This window comes from Sarcophilus harrisii, chromosome 2 (assembly GCF_902635505.1).
Source record: "Sarcophilus harrisii chromosome 2, mSarHar1.11, whole genome shotgun sequence".
In the NCBI taxonomy this organism is placed as follows: Eukaryota; Metazoa; Chordata; class Mammalia; order Dasyuromorphia; family Dasyuridae; genus Sarcophilus; species Sarcophilus harrisii.
In genome coordinates, this window is record NC_045427.1 from 626,507 (window position 1) to 642,919 (window position 16,413).

The 16,413-nt window shown below is 49.2% G+C and overlaps 1 protein-coding gene across 1 annotated transcript in view; it reads right to left on the reverse strand.

Annotated features, from left to right (window-relative positions):
* Positions 1 to 592: 592 nt before the first annotated feature.
* The window catches only part of LOC116421206 (protein FAM228B-like), a 42,409-nt gene continuing 26,588 nt past the window's right edge, over positions 593 to 16,413 (reverse strand). The window contains exons 4-9 of the mRNA XM_031949561.1: positions 16,128 to 16,319; positions 4,544 to 4,631; positions 4,300 to 4,456; positions 4,127 to 4,216; positions 1,083 to 1,158; positions 593 to 795 (exon numbers count right to left, since the gene is read on the reverse strand). Of these exons, the coding sequence (XP_031805421.1) occupies positions 694 to 795; positions 1,083 to 1,158; positions 4,127 to 4,216; positions 4,300 to 4,456; positions 4,544 to 4,631; positions 16,128 to 16,319 (705 nt within the window). The 3' untranslated portion in view covers positions 593 to 693. The remainder of the gene's footprint in view (positions 796 to 1,082; positions 1,159 to 4,126; positions 4,217 to 4,299; positions 4,457 to 4,543; positions 4,632 to 16,127; positions 16,320 to 16,413) is intronic.

Genomic DNA, 16,413 nt, shown 5'->3' on the forward strand with positions numbered 1-16,413 from the left:
TTCTAAATGCTCCGGGGCCCGAGGGTAAATTTGGAGGCTTCTTCTCCACCAGGGGGTGGCACCACAGCCATTCTAGGGAAACGGAGTCTTTGAGAAATAGGCAACCGGTCTGGGACCCCCAGGGCCTGGCCCTGCCTGTCAGGATGCGGATCAAGGTAAGAGTGGGGTTAACTCCAAATCTCTTAACTGCCTAAAAGTTCATGCTTAAGAGCTTTCTCCATCCCGACTAAGGCTGGAGTGGCCCGGAGGAATCTCTTTTCTCCCAGGTTTCAGAGGGAATATGGGAGGGCTTTGAGAGCAGCACAAAAAGACCCTCTGGAGGCCTGAGAAAACTGGGGCCCCAGTGTCACCATTAAATCCCATAAGGGAGCAGAAGAGGAGGGCAGAATAAGAACGGAGAGGTTAAACAACAGGTCACCGAGCTGGCGAGGGAGAGGGAAGGTCTCCCGACAGTTCTTGGGTTTCCCGGCGATCCCCATCCTATGGAAGGAGGGGCAAGTGAGAGCAGAGGGCCGGAGCAAGGGGGAAAGAGAAGTCCCGTAGCAGACGTGGGGCATGTCCCCCAAGGCCGCCCACAGCCACAGCTGACACGCAGAGGGAAACAATCATTTATTGCAGTCCTTAGAAGGGCCCGCACGTCGGCCCCGGACGTCGCCCAGCATGGCCCCGCTGCCCCGTGCAGGCCGGCCGCCTTCAGAAGCTCTGGCCGTCTTTCTCAGCCAGTTCTGGCAGGTCAGTTGCTGCGATTCCTTCCTTCACTCTGGATGCAGGCTCCGACTGGCCAGTGCTCTGGACCTGGGCGGAGGGAAGAGCATCCAGAGGGGCAGCGCTATTTGGGCAAGCTCTCGCCTGGGGGCCGGCCCCTTCCGGAGGCCCCGAGATGCCCGGCTGGGATCCCACTCAAAGCCAGCCCCTCAGCCGAGGGCCCCGGGGCCTGGTGGCAGCTGCCCAATGGGAATGAGGGGGCTCCCCCCGGATTCTAGTTAGCCGAGGTCCCTCTGAGCTGTCCCAGGCACTCCCCCTCCCTGGGATTCTTAGTGTCCAGGCCGGATCCCTCCCTCCCCTCAGGAGCCTCGGCTCACCACGCCTGGCTCCTCCTCAGGAAACTGTCCGGAGAGAGAGGTCCAAGTGCTGCTGGCCATCTGGGGAGGGTCTGCCCTGCCCAAAACAGCCCGCTTGGTGCCCACCCTCAGGCTGGGCCCCGGGGAGTCTGAGCGCAAGTCCCGGGAAAGGGACGCCGGCCCCTGCCCCAGAACTGGCTGGGGGCCAGTCTGGGCGGGTGGGAGAGGGACAGACACAGACCCCGCTGCCCGGGAGGGGGAGGGCCTCCCCCCCCTCAATTGGAGCCCGAGGCTGGAAAGCACCCGGGATGTCATTGGCCGGCTCTGACCATGATGGACAGACTGTGCCGTCCCCAAGGCGGGGGAGGAGGGGCCGCCTCGGCTTCTCTGTGCCCACCTCGCAGCGCCTTGAGTCCATTTGTCCGATGGGGAAACTGAGCCCCGGAGAGGAGCTGCCTTGTGCAAGGCCCAGTAGCCACCCTGTGGCTCACAGAGCGCTTTAGTGCGGGGGCCCGTGTGATGCCGCGCTCTGGCAGAATAAGCCTTTATTGCAGAGTCCGGGCACCAGGAGCGGCTGCAGAGGCGGGGAGTCCCTCCCGGCCCCGGCCCGGCCGCTTCCCCGCCTCGGTCTCCCCCGGGAGACGGGGCCTGCGACATTCCCGGCTGGCAAAGCCCTCCCACGGCCCCTCACGGAACGATGCGAGCGCCCGGGACCGAGGCGGGAGCCAGGCTCCGGTGCTAGGCCCGGGAGCCGCGGGGCCGGGGTGGGCGGCCAGGGAGGGGCTTCCCCAGGGGGCTCCGAGCGAGCCTCGGGACACGCCAGGCCCCGCCGGCTCCCGGGCTTTCCCTTGGACGCCGCGCAGACCCGCTGGGAGGGACGGCAGGGGGGCTTCCCCGGCCGGGGGCTATTGGGGTAATTGGGGGATAAAGGGGGCATTTGGGGTGACCGGCCTTCGCCACTGACCCTGTCCGACAGCGCCGCCAAGCGGCCACAGCATTTCCCAGGTAAGGACAACCTGCCGGGAAGGTTCCGCTCACAGGGCGGGGGCGGAGGGGGGGAGGGGAGGAGAAGCTTCTGCTCTAGAATTCTCTTCCTGGCGGAGCTTGCTCTCTCTACTCCTGGGCCTGGCCCTCCCCGCCTTTGCCTTTAGATGACTTCACGGCTTCATTTAAGCAGCTGGAGTCACTTTGGGGGCCAGGGTGGGGCCTCCGCGCCATCAATCAGAAGCAAGCAGGGAAACTCCCGCTTCCTTGTGGGGGCTGGCGGGGGTCTGGGGGCCGGGAGAGGGACTGGGGGAAAGCGCAGCCCCAGAGGTGGGGGGGGGGGGTTGGGAGTGAAGGAGGAGAGAGAGCCCCCGAGCTGGGACAAGGGCCCCGAGGGGCCAGGACAGGGGGCCCCCGGAGCCGGGACAGGGGCCCCCCGAGCCGGGACAGGGGCCCCCGAGCCGGGACAGGGGCCCCCGAGCCGGGACAGGGGCCCCCGAGCTGGGACAGGGGCCCCGAGGGGCCAGGACAGGGAGCCCCGGAGTGGACAGGGCCCCCGGAGCTAGGACAGAGGGCCCCTGAGGGCCAGGACAGGGAGCCCCCTGGAGCTGGACAGGGGGCCCCGGATAGGGACAGAGGCCCTGAGGGGCCAGGACAGGGGAGCCCCTGGAGCCGGGACAGGGGCCCCTGAGTTGGGGACAGGGGCCCTGAGGGGCCAGGACAGGGGAGCCCCGGAGTTGGACAGAGGCCCCGAGGGGCCAGGACAGGGAGCTCCCTGGAGCCGGGACAGGGGCCCCGGAGCTAGGGACAGAGGCCCCGAGGGGCCAGGACAGGGGAGCCCCCGGAGCCGGGACAGAGGCCCCGAGGGGCCAGGACAGGGGAGCCCCCGGAGCCGGGACAGGGGCCCCCGAGCTGGGACAGGGGCCCCGAGGGGCCAGGACAGGGAGCCCCCGGAGCCGGGACAGAGGCCCCGAGGGGCCAGGACAGGGGAGCCCCCGGAGCCGGGACAGGGGCCCCCGAGCTGGGACAGGGGCCCCGAGGGGCCAGGACAGGGGAGCCCCCGGAGCCGGGACAGGGGCCCCCGGAGCCGGGACAGGGGCCCCCGAGCCGGGACAGGGGTCCCCGAGCCGGGACAGGGGCCCCGGAGCCGGGACAGGGGCCCCCGGCCGGGACAGGGGAGCCCCCGGAGCCGGGACAGGGGCCCCCGAGTTGGGACAGGGGCCCTGAGGGGCCAGGGACAGGGAGCCCCCGGAGCCGGGACAGGGCCTGGAGCCGGGACAGGGGCCCCCAGCCGGGCAGGGTCCCCGAGGGACAGGGGCCTCCGGAGCCGGGACAGGGGCCCCCGAGCCGGGACAGGGGAGCCCCCGGAGCCGGCCCCGAGGAGCCGGGCCTGGAATGGGGAGTTGCCAGGACTTTCCTTCCCCTGAGCCCGCTTGGGTGGGAGCCTGCGGGGGAGCAGCTTAGAGCTGCAGACAGCAGGGTGGAGAGTGGAGGAGCCCATGGGCCCCCCAGGAAAGCCGCCGCCAGCAGTCAGTGACGTGGGCACCAGCAGCGAGCCGACCCCGGCTGTCCTTCCACACGCGCCCCGGGGTCCCGGGACAGAGGGACACGGGGTCCCCCTGACACTTGTGCCATTTGATTAAAAGCCTTTGCTTTTGCTCTCAGCGAATGTGTTTGGGGGTAACTGAGCTTGTGTTTTCCCGAGGCTGGCCCTCAGCGAGCCTCAGACCCAGGTGGCTCAGGGGAAGCGGGCAGGGCCCCGAGAACTCGGGAAGGAGCACGGCCAGAGAGAATCCCCAAGCCCTTCTGAAGGGTAAGGACATCCAGGTCTCCGGAGAATTAGGGAGTGCACGGTTCAGACGCGGCCCGGCTCTAAGAGCTGCAAGGAGACGACTCCCAACAAAAATGTAACAGAAAATAAATAGGACAGATTTCTGGCAGCCTCCAGGGGAGGGGACCCCTCCGACGCCCAGTTCTATGGGGTCTCTAAAGCCTTTCCCCTTGATGGCAGGAAGAGAGGCTCCGGGAAGCAGGATCATCGGCCCAGTGCCACGAGCTACAACAGCGGTGCCCAAACTTACTGGGAGATCTTGGCTGCTTCTCCCCTGGCTTGGGAAGGATAGAAAACCAAGTCCGAGCTGAGCTGGTTCCGATCCACTTTCACCTTTAACCTGGAACATGAGGAGGGGTGCTCAGGCTTTTCCGAGGCCCTCCCCGTGAGCCCTGGGCTAACGGGGCAGAAACAAAGCTCTACCTGGACTTTTGGCGAAATTCACTTTCCATGTACCCAAAAGGGACTCTCAGCCACTCGTGGGGGCCCACGTTCTGACGGGCCAGGGAAGACTGCGGCAGCTTGGCCAGCTGCTCGGCTTTCTCCAGCTCCTTAAACTCCTTCATGGTGTACATTTTCCCTGTGGGGACAGAAGCAGCGGGAGAACGGGCATTTAGTCGGGTCCGGGCCCTTCTCCCCACCGAGGGGATGGGGGGCATCCAGGTACCTGTCTCGCACTGAAGAATCGCTCGGTTCTCCTCATCTCTGTCTTGCTGGGCTTGTAACAGGGGGTCGCGGAACAGAGGGATCATAACCTGGAAGAAAGGTGACTCGCTGCAGGTGGGTCTGAAGCAGACACAGCCCCTCCTGAGTTTGCCTAAGCTTCAGGCCAGTCGCGGGAAGCAGTGATTAGAGAAGTGAGAGACGGACACACGCCGGACGCCCATTTTCTGATCTCGAGAAATTGGGGAACTGCCTATGTGTCCAATCATAGAAAAGCTGACATGGAATTCCAGCAGCATCTCCTTAAGGATCGAGCAATTCAAGTTCCGGGCCACAAACTCTTTATCTTTTTTTCAGGACTATCTCTGAGGGGAAAAAAGGGTTTTGTTCCCAAGTTAGGACTCAAAGGGCAAACCAAACAGATTGAAGGTGTCTGTCTGTGTTTGAGATGTGGGGTCTCCAGCTGTCAAACTGATTAAGGCAGTATGTAAGTTGGTCAGTGACATTGACTTAAATTGTACTGGCGGGATTTCGGAGAGATAAATTATCAGGTAAAATCAAAAGGCTAATAATAGCAGTTGACTGTCTCCTTCATTCTTGAAGAGGACCAACAGGATGTCCCAAGATCCAGTGTGGCCAGTACAAGCTCAGAAGGCTCTGGTACAGGTCGGGCAAAAACGGTCCACATTAACATTTGGGGTGAATTCTCTATTATTTATGCATCTCATGGGTGGTTGGTTTGTAGCTACTGCAATTCTGCTCATCAGAGTGTGGCACCTTTGTTGAATGCAGGTGCCCCGTGCTGAACATTCTGTGCCATTTTCCCCATATCTCACAAGCGCTCCCAAAGTTCTTCAGAGAGACGTTAAGTGTCCACCTGTCGCGTCTTCTCCCCTCCACCTGAGCCTTGTCTGCTGTGAATTTTCTGGGAAACAGTCTTTCAGCAAACACGTGCTTGGCATTTGAACAACGTGGCCCGCCCGTGGAAGCTGGGTTCTCTGCAGTAGAGTTTGGATCCTCCGCAGTTCAGCTCCAGAAAGGACTCAGTGTCTAGTGCATTATCTTGTCAGATCTTCCTAAGATAGTTCAAGTGGGAGCTATTCAGTTTCCTGTCCAGGGGGGTCAGCTCAGCTGAGACCTTCAGTTTGGTTGTCAGTCTAATAGCTTTTTTCTCCTATACTTTCCTTTTTTCTCAAACAAATTTTAGCCTTGTTTTATGAAATTAGATTTGATTTGCTTTATTTTTTAAAACTGATGTTCATAAATACAGAGAAATATTACTGGCTTGTGTCTACTGCAACTAAACACTTATGTTTCTTTATTAACTTTATTTTTCTGTTATACATGTATATTAAATTTAAAATGTACATTTCTTTATGAATCATGTTGGGACAGAAACATCAGAACAAAAGGGGGAAAACATGAGAATTAAAAAAAAAGTAAACATAGAATGTGTTGATTTACATTCAGTCTCCATAGTTCTCTCTGGATGGAGAGGGCACATTCCATACAAAGTTTACTGGGGTTGCCTTGGATCACTGAACCACTGAGAAGAACCAAGTCTTTCATAGTTGATCATCACATGTTTTTGTTTTGTTTTTTTTTGCTGAGGCAATTGGGATTAAGTGACTTGCCCAGAGTCATACAGCTACAAGTGTTAAGTGTCTGAAGTCAAATTTTAACTCAGATCCTCCTGACTTCAGGGCTGGTGCGCTATCCATTGTGCCATCTAGCTGTCCCGATTATCACGTAATCTTGCTGTTATTGTATATAATGTATTCCTAGTTCTGCTTGTTTCCTCAACATTAGTTCATGTAAATCTTTCCAGGCCTTTCTTGGTCATCATTTTTAATAGAACAATAAGATTCCATAACATTCACATACCATATCTTATTCAGCCATTCCCCAACTGATGGGCATGCACTCAATTCTGGCCACTACAAACAGGGCTGCCACAAACATTTTGGCACATACAGGTCCCTATCCCTTCTTTAGTATCTCTTTGGGGTATAAGCCCAGTAGTAACACCGCTGGATCAAAGGGGATGCGCAGTTTGATAACTTTTTGAGCATAGTTCCAAACTACTCTCCAGAATGGCTGGATGTGTTCACAATTCCACCAACAATGTATCAGTGTCCCAGTTTTCCCACATCCCCTCCAACATTTGTCATCTTTTCTTGCCATCTTAGCCAATCTGAGAGATGTGAGGTGCTACCTCAGAGCTGCTTTATTTGCATTTCTCTGATCAATAGTGATTTCAAGCATTTTTCATGTCTATAGATGACTTTAATTTCATCATCTGAAGTTGTTCAGATCCTTTGATCTCCTAGACTTTCCTTTTCTCCCAAAGACTGAACTAGCTCTGGCAATGCATTTACTAACCTCGTCTTCTATGTGTACTTCCCTGAAAAGGACACTCTGAGGTGAGGAAACTTGGCCTTGGCATTCAGCATTTGTCCACTTGCTGTATCTGGGGGTTCCACATATGGATGGTGTGGTGCTGGCTGATGGAGAACCTGTGTTCTCTTGGTGCTGATGGGTGCAAAGTGAGCATAAGGAGCAGAGCACTGATCCATACCATCCTGCGCCTCACCTCAGGCTGAGCCAGGCCGAGCACACAACCATCTCTGAACTGATTGAGGCAATAATTCTCCAAGAAGGAAAGGTCGCCCACCAACTCTCCCTCCACTCTAGCGTTGGCTTTTCAAGTTAGAGAACTTTTCAAGTTCAAGAACATCAGAACGGTGACTGACCTCACTGCCATTTAGTCCACATTGAAGAATTCTGACAGAATTGCTGAAAACATCATGCACAGGAGCCACTTCCACTCTGCTGGTGACTAGGAAAGTCCATTATCCAGAGCCTGGACGAGTGTGCCTGAAACTAATATACGATACTGATGGACTTCTCCAGGCAGCCACCTTTTGACATCATTTTTTATAGGCCTTCATCACTGACAGAATCAAAGGCCTTGGTCAGAGCTCCAGATATTGTGTACAGACCTCTGCCCTGCTGCTGGTATTTCTCCTGGAGCTGTCAGGTAGCAAGCACCATCAGCAACTGTTCCTCGGCCCACTCTGAAGCCACACTGGCTCTGGATGATCTTCCAGGTGCAGGATTAGCCTGTTAAGAATGACTCTGACAAAACTCTTGCCAGCAGCGACCAAGAGAGGGCCATCCCCTTCCTGTGATTGTCACAGGACAGTCTGTTCCCTTTACTTTTATAGAGATGGCCGGTGGAAATACTTGGTGTTCTGCCATATAATTCAGAAGATCTCGGTCAGCTTGTGTTTGGGCAATGGTACCCCCACCTTGTAATCTCAGCTGGAGTAGAATCCACACCAGGAGCTTTGCCACAGGAAAGGAGCCAATGGCACTGAAAACTTCTCCTTCAGTTGGAAGTTTGACTAGAGAGGGACTGACTGAATTCATCCTGAGATAAATGGTCAGTGACTTCCATATTGATCGGGGATGGTCTGTTGAGAACGCTATATCAGTTCGCAGCCAGTTTCTCCAGGATCATGCTCATCAATGTGGCTCCATCAGTACTGAGTGGTTGAGATGCACCCTAGGTCTTTGGCCCAGAATTAAGGGCCATCATAAAAGTGCTTTTAATTGTTACTATCAGCAAAAAACTGAATTTCACCTGCCTTCTGAGCCAAGAATCCTGCATCTCTCTAAGCACTGCTTGTATTTTGGAATTGAATGCTCCCTTCTTAGACACAGATGAACTATCCTGCTGGTAGAAACCCTATGGAGTGCTTGCTTCTCATTTAACAGCTTCTGAATTTCCCCATCATTTTGCCACGCCAATCTTGATGTCTGGGAATGTTCTGACCCAGATGAGCATATTCAGTGCTATCCACTCAATCTCTGAAAGATGCCCACTCTTTTTCTGCTCCACCCTTGCCATCCATGCATTAGAATAGTGTTCTTTCCAAGTCAGCAACAAAGTTGTTTCCACTCAGAAAATCCCTCTGATCTGTTGACAGTAATTCTTCTGGTCATCTTGTTGGCTTGGCTGATTGAATGCAAACTCTTGGAGAGGATGAGTCTGTGGCTGGTCCAGCACTGGACTACATGTCGCTTTTGTCGCTCTCTGATGTGTCCCTGTCTTCCCCTTACAATGACACAGTCTGTGAAATGTCAGGGTTTGCTGTGAGAGTGCATCCGTGAAGTTTTATTGCATTTAAGTAAATGGAAGACATGGTGGTCCAGATTCACAAGTTTTCAGTAGAAAATGATGCTGCTGTGGCTGTTTCGGAGTCCATTCTTCCCAAGGGATACCTGCCATGTCTGGTATGTATCTGCATATGGTCTGTCTGTGCCACCTTATTAAGATTGTTTTCAGAAAACTGGCATGACATCTAGAAAAAAAAAATCTGTGTCTTGTGATCTATTTTTTGAGTTCTTTAAGCTTTCAGGAGTCTCTTCTTTTTCTAGTCATCCTTGTACTTTTGGGATATTTTAGGAGGGTAAGGGGAGAGAGAAAAGATAAGATTTTTTCCCCCTCAAACCTACAAATTTATGACATAAACTAAATTAGAAACTGAATTTATGACAGAAATATAAATTCTAAACTATAACCCTAAATCTCCAAATTTTGTTTTAAATGTTTTTTAATGCTGAAATAAGCAAAAAAGCAAAGTTTTGGAGTTAATATTCTTTAGAATTTGTTTTATGAGATAAGAGGCCTTCCCCCATACCCACCCCATCATCATTATCCAGAATAAGATTTATTGTTCTATGGCCAAAAAAAAGTTATTTTTTTGATTAGAGAAAAGTTTGTAAGATATATATATATATATATATATATATATATATACTCACCAATATATATATGTGTGTGTATATATATATACACATCCACATCCACATAGATGTATGTGTATAACCCCCATTACCTAGCTATCAACCAACTATGTTGTTTCCTGCACTTCAGCTCTGTATTTATATGTATATATGTATGTATACATACATGTGTGTGTGTATATATATATATATATATATATATATGTAGGTACATATGTGTATAGAGATATACTTGCATCTAACATTTTAAAAGTTAATTCTGCCTACAAAAAGAGGAGCTTATTTAAGAATGTAAGTGAAATTTATTTTGATAAATGCTTTGTTGTTTGTTGTTATTATATGTATTAAATTATTTGTTAATTATTATTTTTGTAAGGTGATAAAAGATTTTTATAATTGCTAAAAGCACCTTAAAGGGTTTTTGGTGCTTCCATCTTTTAGGAAAAATAGAATTGCTAATCATTCAACAAGTTTTTAGCAAGTCATTGGTTTTGTTTAGCAACTGTGTATGTTAAAATTATAAAGGAGAAACAGTGAAGTAAGGATTAGAGAAGAATAGTCTGACATGCTCTTGAAATACTAAGAATTTAGGGAGTGAGCTTTCAAAATAAAGGAAGTTTATAGAATGTAGAAGACAGTAAGACAGGGGTGGATTTTTGGACCACAAGAGAAAATTGTATTGAAGGAAAGGTTTGAAGGAATTTTTGGCTTTAAGTAGAAAGGTTGTATGAAGCTTCATGTATTTCTTTTCTTGGGCACTAGAGTATTTAAAATTGCAGTTTGATTTGGAAGTATGTAGGGAAAAGTTATAGGAAGCTAAGTGTAAACTGGTATGCAATTAGAACCCAGATTTGAAATAAATTAAAATATGCTTTTATGGGGGATAATTGGGGTAGATTAAACCTGTTATGAGACTGTCATTTTAAAAAAATCTTTGGCAGTGAATTCATTGGAAATAGCGAACTCCATAATATGAAATGTTTTAACTACATGACCACATTTAATGCTGAATAATTTAAATTATAAAGTGAATTTCTGTGTGATACCATTTGGAAAATCAAGAATAACTGAATTTATTCTGGTCCCCTTTTAAGTGAAGTGTATCTCTCTTAATAAGATGCTTATGATAGTCAGAATTTATTCTACTACTTGGCAGTAAGACAAAGTATTGGGAAAATGATGGATCTGGAAATCTGTCAGCTATGTGACCTTAAAACAAGTCACCTCAGTTTACCAATATGTGACATGAATAGAGTAGCTAGTGAATGTGAAGAAATCACAGTGGTTCTTGTAGCCTAACGCGGACTTCAAACAAATAAGATTGTGTCTTATTGTGAATTTGTTTGACCTTTGTTTATGTTATTACTATTTGCTAATTGATTCTACAATGCACTGTGTTTTGTGCTTATATCTTTCTAGACTTTGAGGATTATGAATTTAAAAACATTTATGGTTGAATGACTTTTCCTGTATCAAGATTAATTTGAAAATATATTTCACTGAATTAATATCATCTGATTAACATGATGTTTTGCTTTATGTTTTCAATTCTTGTATCATCTTTCTAAATTTTTTGTGTTGTAAATTCTAAGAATCCATTAAACGTGAAATGTTATTAAATTAATGGCACAATCATATCATTGGATAACTTGATTCTTTTGGATTTGGATACTGTGAAATTATTGGATTTGGAGGCTACTGTCATGATTTAAAAAACTATTAAGTATTTAATTGGGTATATTTTACAAGGGAAGAATAAAAATTGCTTTCTTTATGGAAAAGAAAAGGGAGATGGGGTAAGTGGAAAAGAGACCTGTTTAAAATTAAAAACATCCCCTTATTTGCAAATCTGGCCATTTCAGCAAAGTCATGAATCATTCATTATCAGCCCTGAAAGAAATGGGAATGGGATTCTCCTTCCACATGACAAACACTCCTTGAATAATGGGAGGGAATTGTTGTGTGTTTACAATATATAAATGATTCGTGATTATGATAATTATGAAGCTATTCATGGAATGGTCTGTACTAAAATTACATCTTTATCCATCAAATTACATCTTTATCCACCTTAGTCTTAAAAGACCCCAATCTTAGAAATAGGAATTACTAAGCAATCATATAGGCACTATTTATGAGAACTTACAGAATGTGATTATTTTATTAAATTCTAATGACTATTTTGTTTCAGAATGAATTGTTTAAGCTGTATTTGAGAAGAAGAAATGCTAGAAGAAGGAATGTTAAGTCAAATTTTTCATGCATTTGTTTTTAAAAGACCTGTTGGCTCTCTCTCTGCTTCCTAACTCGTTACGACAAATTGAGAGATTGTGTCCAGCCTTTCTGTGTTTAGTGAAACGTTTCTGTTTGAGGCAAACCTTTTAGAACCCTGAAGTTTCTTTGTGAACTTCGTTTTTAGGGTTATGCTGTTCTTCAAGAAAACTGCTAGCAGCTCAAGGGGAGTGACTCTGAGATCCAAGGCCAGTGGATAGCTCTGTGTCCCTGGGAATAAGGCTGAGAGGCTGATCTTGGGAAGGCAAAGATGTCATCCTCTTCACTCAGTTTCCCAGAACAAGAAATCTTCCCACCTGAACCTGGCTGTAGTTTCCTGCCATATGCTTGGTTGCTTATACTATTCTTGCCTGCAATTCAGGGAACTGAGGATGTTTTATCCTGTTATACGTGTGCTAAGTCGCTCCGTGTCCATTAGCTGGGGCCTGGAGAGCCAGTATTGCTGCAGTCTAATCTCGTCCCTGGCTTCTTCCCCTCATAGCAAATTGCCCTTTACCAGGGCAAGTTAAGCTGTGATTTTTAGGGCAAATCTAGCTGAACAACTTAAGTAAATGAATGTTTGGCATTCTTATTAATAAGAAACAATATTTTGGTCTGCTAAAAGTTTTCCAAATTGGAAAAGGTCCTTAAGTCTTTCAGAATTATTCAGCTATGCTGTATGACTTTGTGGGACATATCTATATCTTTTAGTTCAAGTTACAATCAGAAATATCTTCCATTTTGGGATAAGGGAAAGAATTTTAGTGAAGTCAGTTTTATTAGAGGAGAGTGACTTATGGAATTCTTGTGTTATCTCAAAGGAAAAGCCAATTTTATTTAGCTTTATCATTTAATTTGGGATTAACAACTATTTCTAGAGCATGGTATAGACTTGATTTACTGAGACTCCTTCCAAGAGGGGAACTGAAATTAAGTGAGCTGGAATTGAATTGGAATTCATTGAAATTAAATGATATGGTGGCAGCTAGTTGGTGTAGTGGATAGAGCACCAGCCCTGAAGTCAGGAGGACCTGAGTTCAAAGTTGACCTCAGACATTTAATGCTCCCTGGTTATGTGACCCTGGGCAAGTCACTTAACCCCAATTGCCTCAGCAAAAAGCAAACAAACAAAAACTGAAATTAAGTGATATATAAATTTGGAGTTCTAAGTAATTAATAGTTAAAGCAAGAATTATAAAGTAAAAAAAAATGAGTAAAAATTTTAAGAAAACAAGAGCATCAGTTATTTATGTCATTTTCAGCATTTTAAGAACTCTACCTCCTGGGATGTTTTAAAATACTTAGTTGGATGAATGGGGTTCAGGAGGACCGGCACTCCATCTTTGGTGTCCACCTTCCCCCAACTCTCACCTGTGACTCCAGGAAGCTTATCTAAGTGGCCACACCCTGGTAAACCATCTCAGCAGATGGATTAAGCCAGGTGGAGGATAACTGAGAGACTATCAGAGGGTTAAGGAGTTGTCTGCTCCAAGCATGGGAAGACTCCCTCGGCAGAATGGGCAGATGAAAATAATCCATTCCAACAGCCACGAGGGTGACTGAAGCAGCTGCTGTGGAGTACTGAGATCTCAGCCAGACATGGAGGACGCCAAGGTGAGCGCACTGATTTTGGTCTTGCCACTGGACTTCAAGGAGTCCCTAACCCTAACCCTAACCCTAATCCTAAATTCGCCCAGCTCTGTCTCCCCTACATTTAATTCATTCTAAGTTAAATTCCCTATGATATCATTGCTCATCTTTGAAAATGAAGGACAAATGAGAGCAAAATATTTAGCTTTTGATTTTTCAGTTTGTTTTTGACTTTCTTAAATATCACTGTTAACAGCTATAGAAAGATAAAGGATAATGGAGTCAATTCTCATTTAGAGAAGCATTCAGCTTTAGTTTACACGCCCATTCTGTAAGTACTAAATCCTTAGCTGGAAGGACTCATTGACAAATCAGTCTTCCTTTTGCTTGTTATCAGCATTGCTTGTATCAGACCCGAAGTTTAGATAAAGAAACAGCAAGGGGGTATTTAAAACTGAAATTCTCTGAAGTTTTAAGTGAACTATGGGTTCCTAACTTAATGTTATGGGAACCACAATGTTTAAACTGGTTTTAACTAGTTATTGGAGAAGTAATGTTTAAGAGCTTGTCCCAAAGTGTTTGGAGTGTTTTGTAAAAGATTTTAGCAAGAACATTCAAGAATTTCCACTAGCAATGTGGAACCAGAGAAGTTAGTCTGATGAAGAGAGACGGCTTCAGAGCTGTCCCAAGGACTTCCAAGAGAAGGTGTTCCTGGGCCAGAGACACTGCCCCGGTTCATCTGAGAAGCCCGGGATGAAATGGGCAGCTTGGGTGGGCTTTGGGGCACGAGGAGAAGGATGTCAGTCCCTTTGTTGTTGGCTGAGTTCGCTTGTCATTCCGACCCTGCTATGACTGCTCTGATTAGTCAGTGTCCTTGTGGTTCGTTCTCAGTTTTGCATTAGTTACTACATTAATACATGTTTTGAATTTCCCTGGGAAATTTGTGTTTAGGGGCCCTACTGTTGATAGTGATGTGTAAAGGATCTCCAGCAATTATAGGCAAGTGACCTATGAGAAATGATCTCTCTCTTACTGGTCAGAGGGAGAATACAGAAGACAAATTGATGCTGTCTCGTTTTCTCATTGATCCTATTTACAAGTGATGGCTTTTGCCCTATAACCACTTAAAGGTCACGGTTCTTTGTCGTTGGAACTGAGTTCTGCTGGCATGTTAAATTTTACATTCCCTCCATTCTTGCCTCAATGAAGAAGAGATCTTTTGGAGAGCCCTGTTGTGGCCCCCTACAAGACCTAGCCCAAGCAGCATCTCAGAGAAGAGGCCCCGGGTCATCTCTCTAAGCCCCGGAAGCTCCGCGGAGGACTCGGATTCTACAGAAGGCACGGGCTCCTCACAGAACACTAGCAAACAAAAGCTCGCGGACGGGATTGTGGGACGTCTCACTTTCCCGATGTGCACACGAGAAGCCTGGTGGGCCCGGGGGAGGGAACGGTGCTTGTGGGATGAGATGGGGCAGCTGAGTCAGGGGACCGATGCTACCAGGCCCCTTGAGGTGGATGAAATCAGTGTATTCAGACAGGTCAGAAGCACAGGACACAAAAGGGGCCTCAGTGTTGGAGGCAAAAGCCAGCCTGGGGGCCCCTCAGAGAAGGCAGAGCCCTCCCTGGACTCCCGGCCCACCCCGGCATCATCCACCAGGACCTAAGAGAAGAAAGCTTTGGGACCAAACAGGGGCTCCATAGAAACAGAACTTCTGTGCAGCTGGAGGCCACGAACTTTCCCACCTGAACCTGCCTCTCAGGGGGCCCTGTAGGTGCTCCTGGGAGGGTCTTACCATTGCCTTGCCTCTGCATTTTCTTACAATCAAGGACTGCTGGGGGGGGGGCGGTCCTCAAGCCCCAAGCAGTAGCTGCACCCAAAAAAATCCCTCTCACAAGTTGGGAGACCGGCCCCCCGTGAATAACAACTCTGCCAGAACTTGCACAGGATGAAGTTCTCCCCAAGGCCAATCCAGAATTATGACCTGCTCTGCTTTTGGCCGAATGCACTGGGCCCTCTGCCCCGGCTCTCCTGCCTGCCCCAGGCTTGGGCCCTGGGCCCTCCCGCAGCATCCTCCCAGCCCAGGCCGGCCATCCTGGCCAGTGCCACGGACGTTCTTCCTGCTCTCTGGGTCTCATCACTCGACCCCCGACTTTTTTCTTAGCTCCCTTTTTGTAGCAATCAGAAAGCCCTTGGCCCCATCCCCGCCTCCTGGGCCTGCCCCGCTGGCAGTTACACTGAGCCTTCCTCACCAGTCTGAAAGGCCGTGGGAGCAGATTCAAGGGAACATTTTCCTTTCTTTAGGTGAACTCCATTTTGGCCAAGAACCAGTCATTGCAGTTCTTTAGGACGCAGTTCAGAGTCCCTGCTCAGACGTGGCCCTCCCTGCTCTGCCCTCCCCAAGCCCTGCTCTGGCAGTTTTAATTTCCTCTGTCAGAAAAGCAGGAAGTTCCGTCTCTGGTTACCTGTCCTGGGGTGTCCGTGCTGGTTGTGGGGGTTTCCGAAGGTGCACAACCCATCCTTTAACAAGCCCTACACTTCTGTTAGCACAGAAACGGAGAACTACAAAGTTGGAGGAGGCTTCTGGGGGCTTTAGGCTAGAAGGGAGGGCCTTACACCCCCTAAGTGCTCGGGACCAGAATGAGGTGCTTCCTGGCCTGTGAATCAGAGGGGTCTACACTTCTGAGGGTGGGGAGGGAGGGATCACACAATTCCCCCTGTCCCGGGGACTCTCTCTCTGCCTCTGTCGGATCACCATCCCTCAGGAAGCTGCCTGGTACTTGGGGGGCTCCTGCCTGGATCCCCGCCCTCAGAAACGGGAAACCTGAATCCCAATGAAGGAGCACTAAGTGGGGGTTCACTCGCGCCTTGAGCTCCCGGCTCAGGGGCCACTCTAGGCAGAACAGAAGCTCGGTACCGTGGCGTCCCTGAACCGCAAGTAACCGTCCAGCTCCAGGCACTTCCTCTTTTCGATCTCCTTGGGGGAACCGACTTTGTCAATGATTTTCTGCTGAAGAGGAAAGGCCACGTTCTCAGTCCATCTCTTGTGCAGCAGCTCCTTCCTCCTTGAATTTAAAAAATCCTGGCGCTGCAGATACTTGTTTATTTCCTATGGGGAAAGTGGGACACGGAAGATAAGTGAGGAGACCCCCATCTACCTCCTCTCCCGATAGCCACCAGGGGAGGCACCCCCTCCCACCACC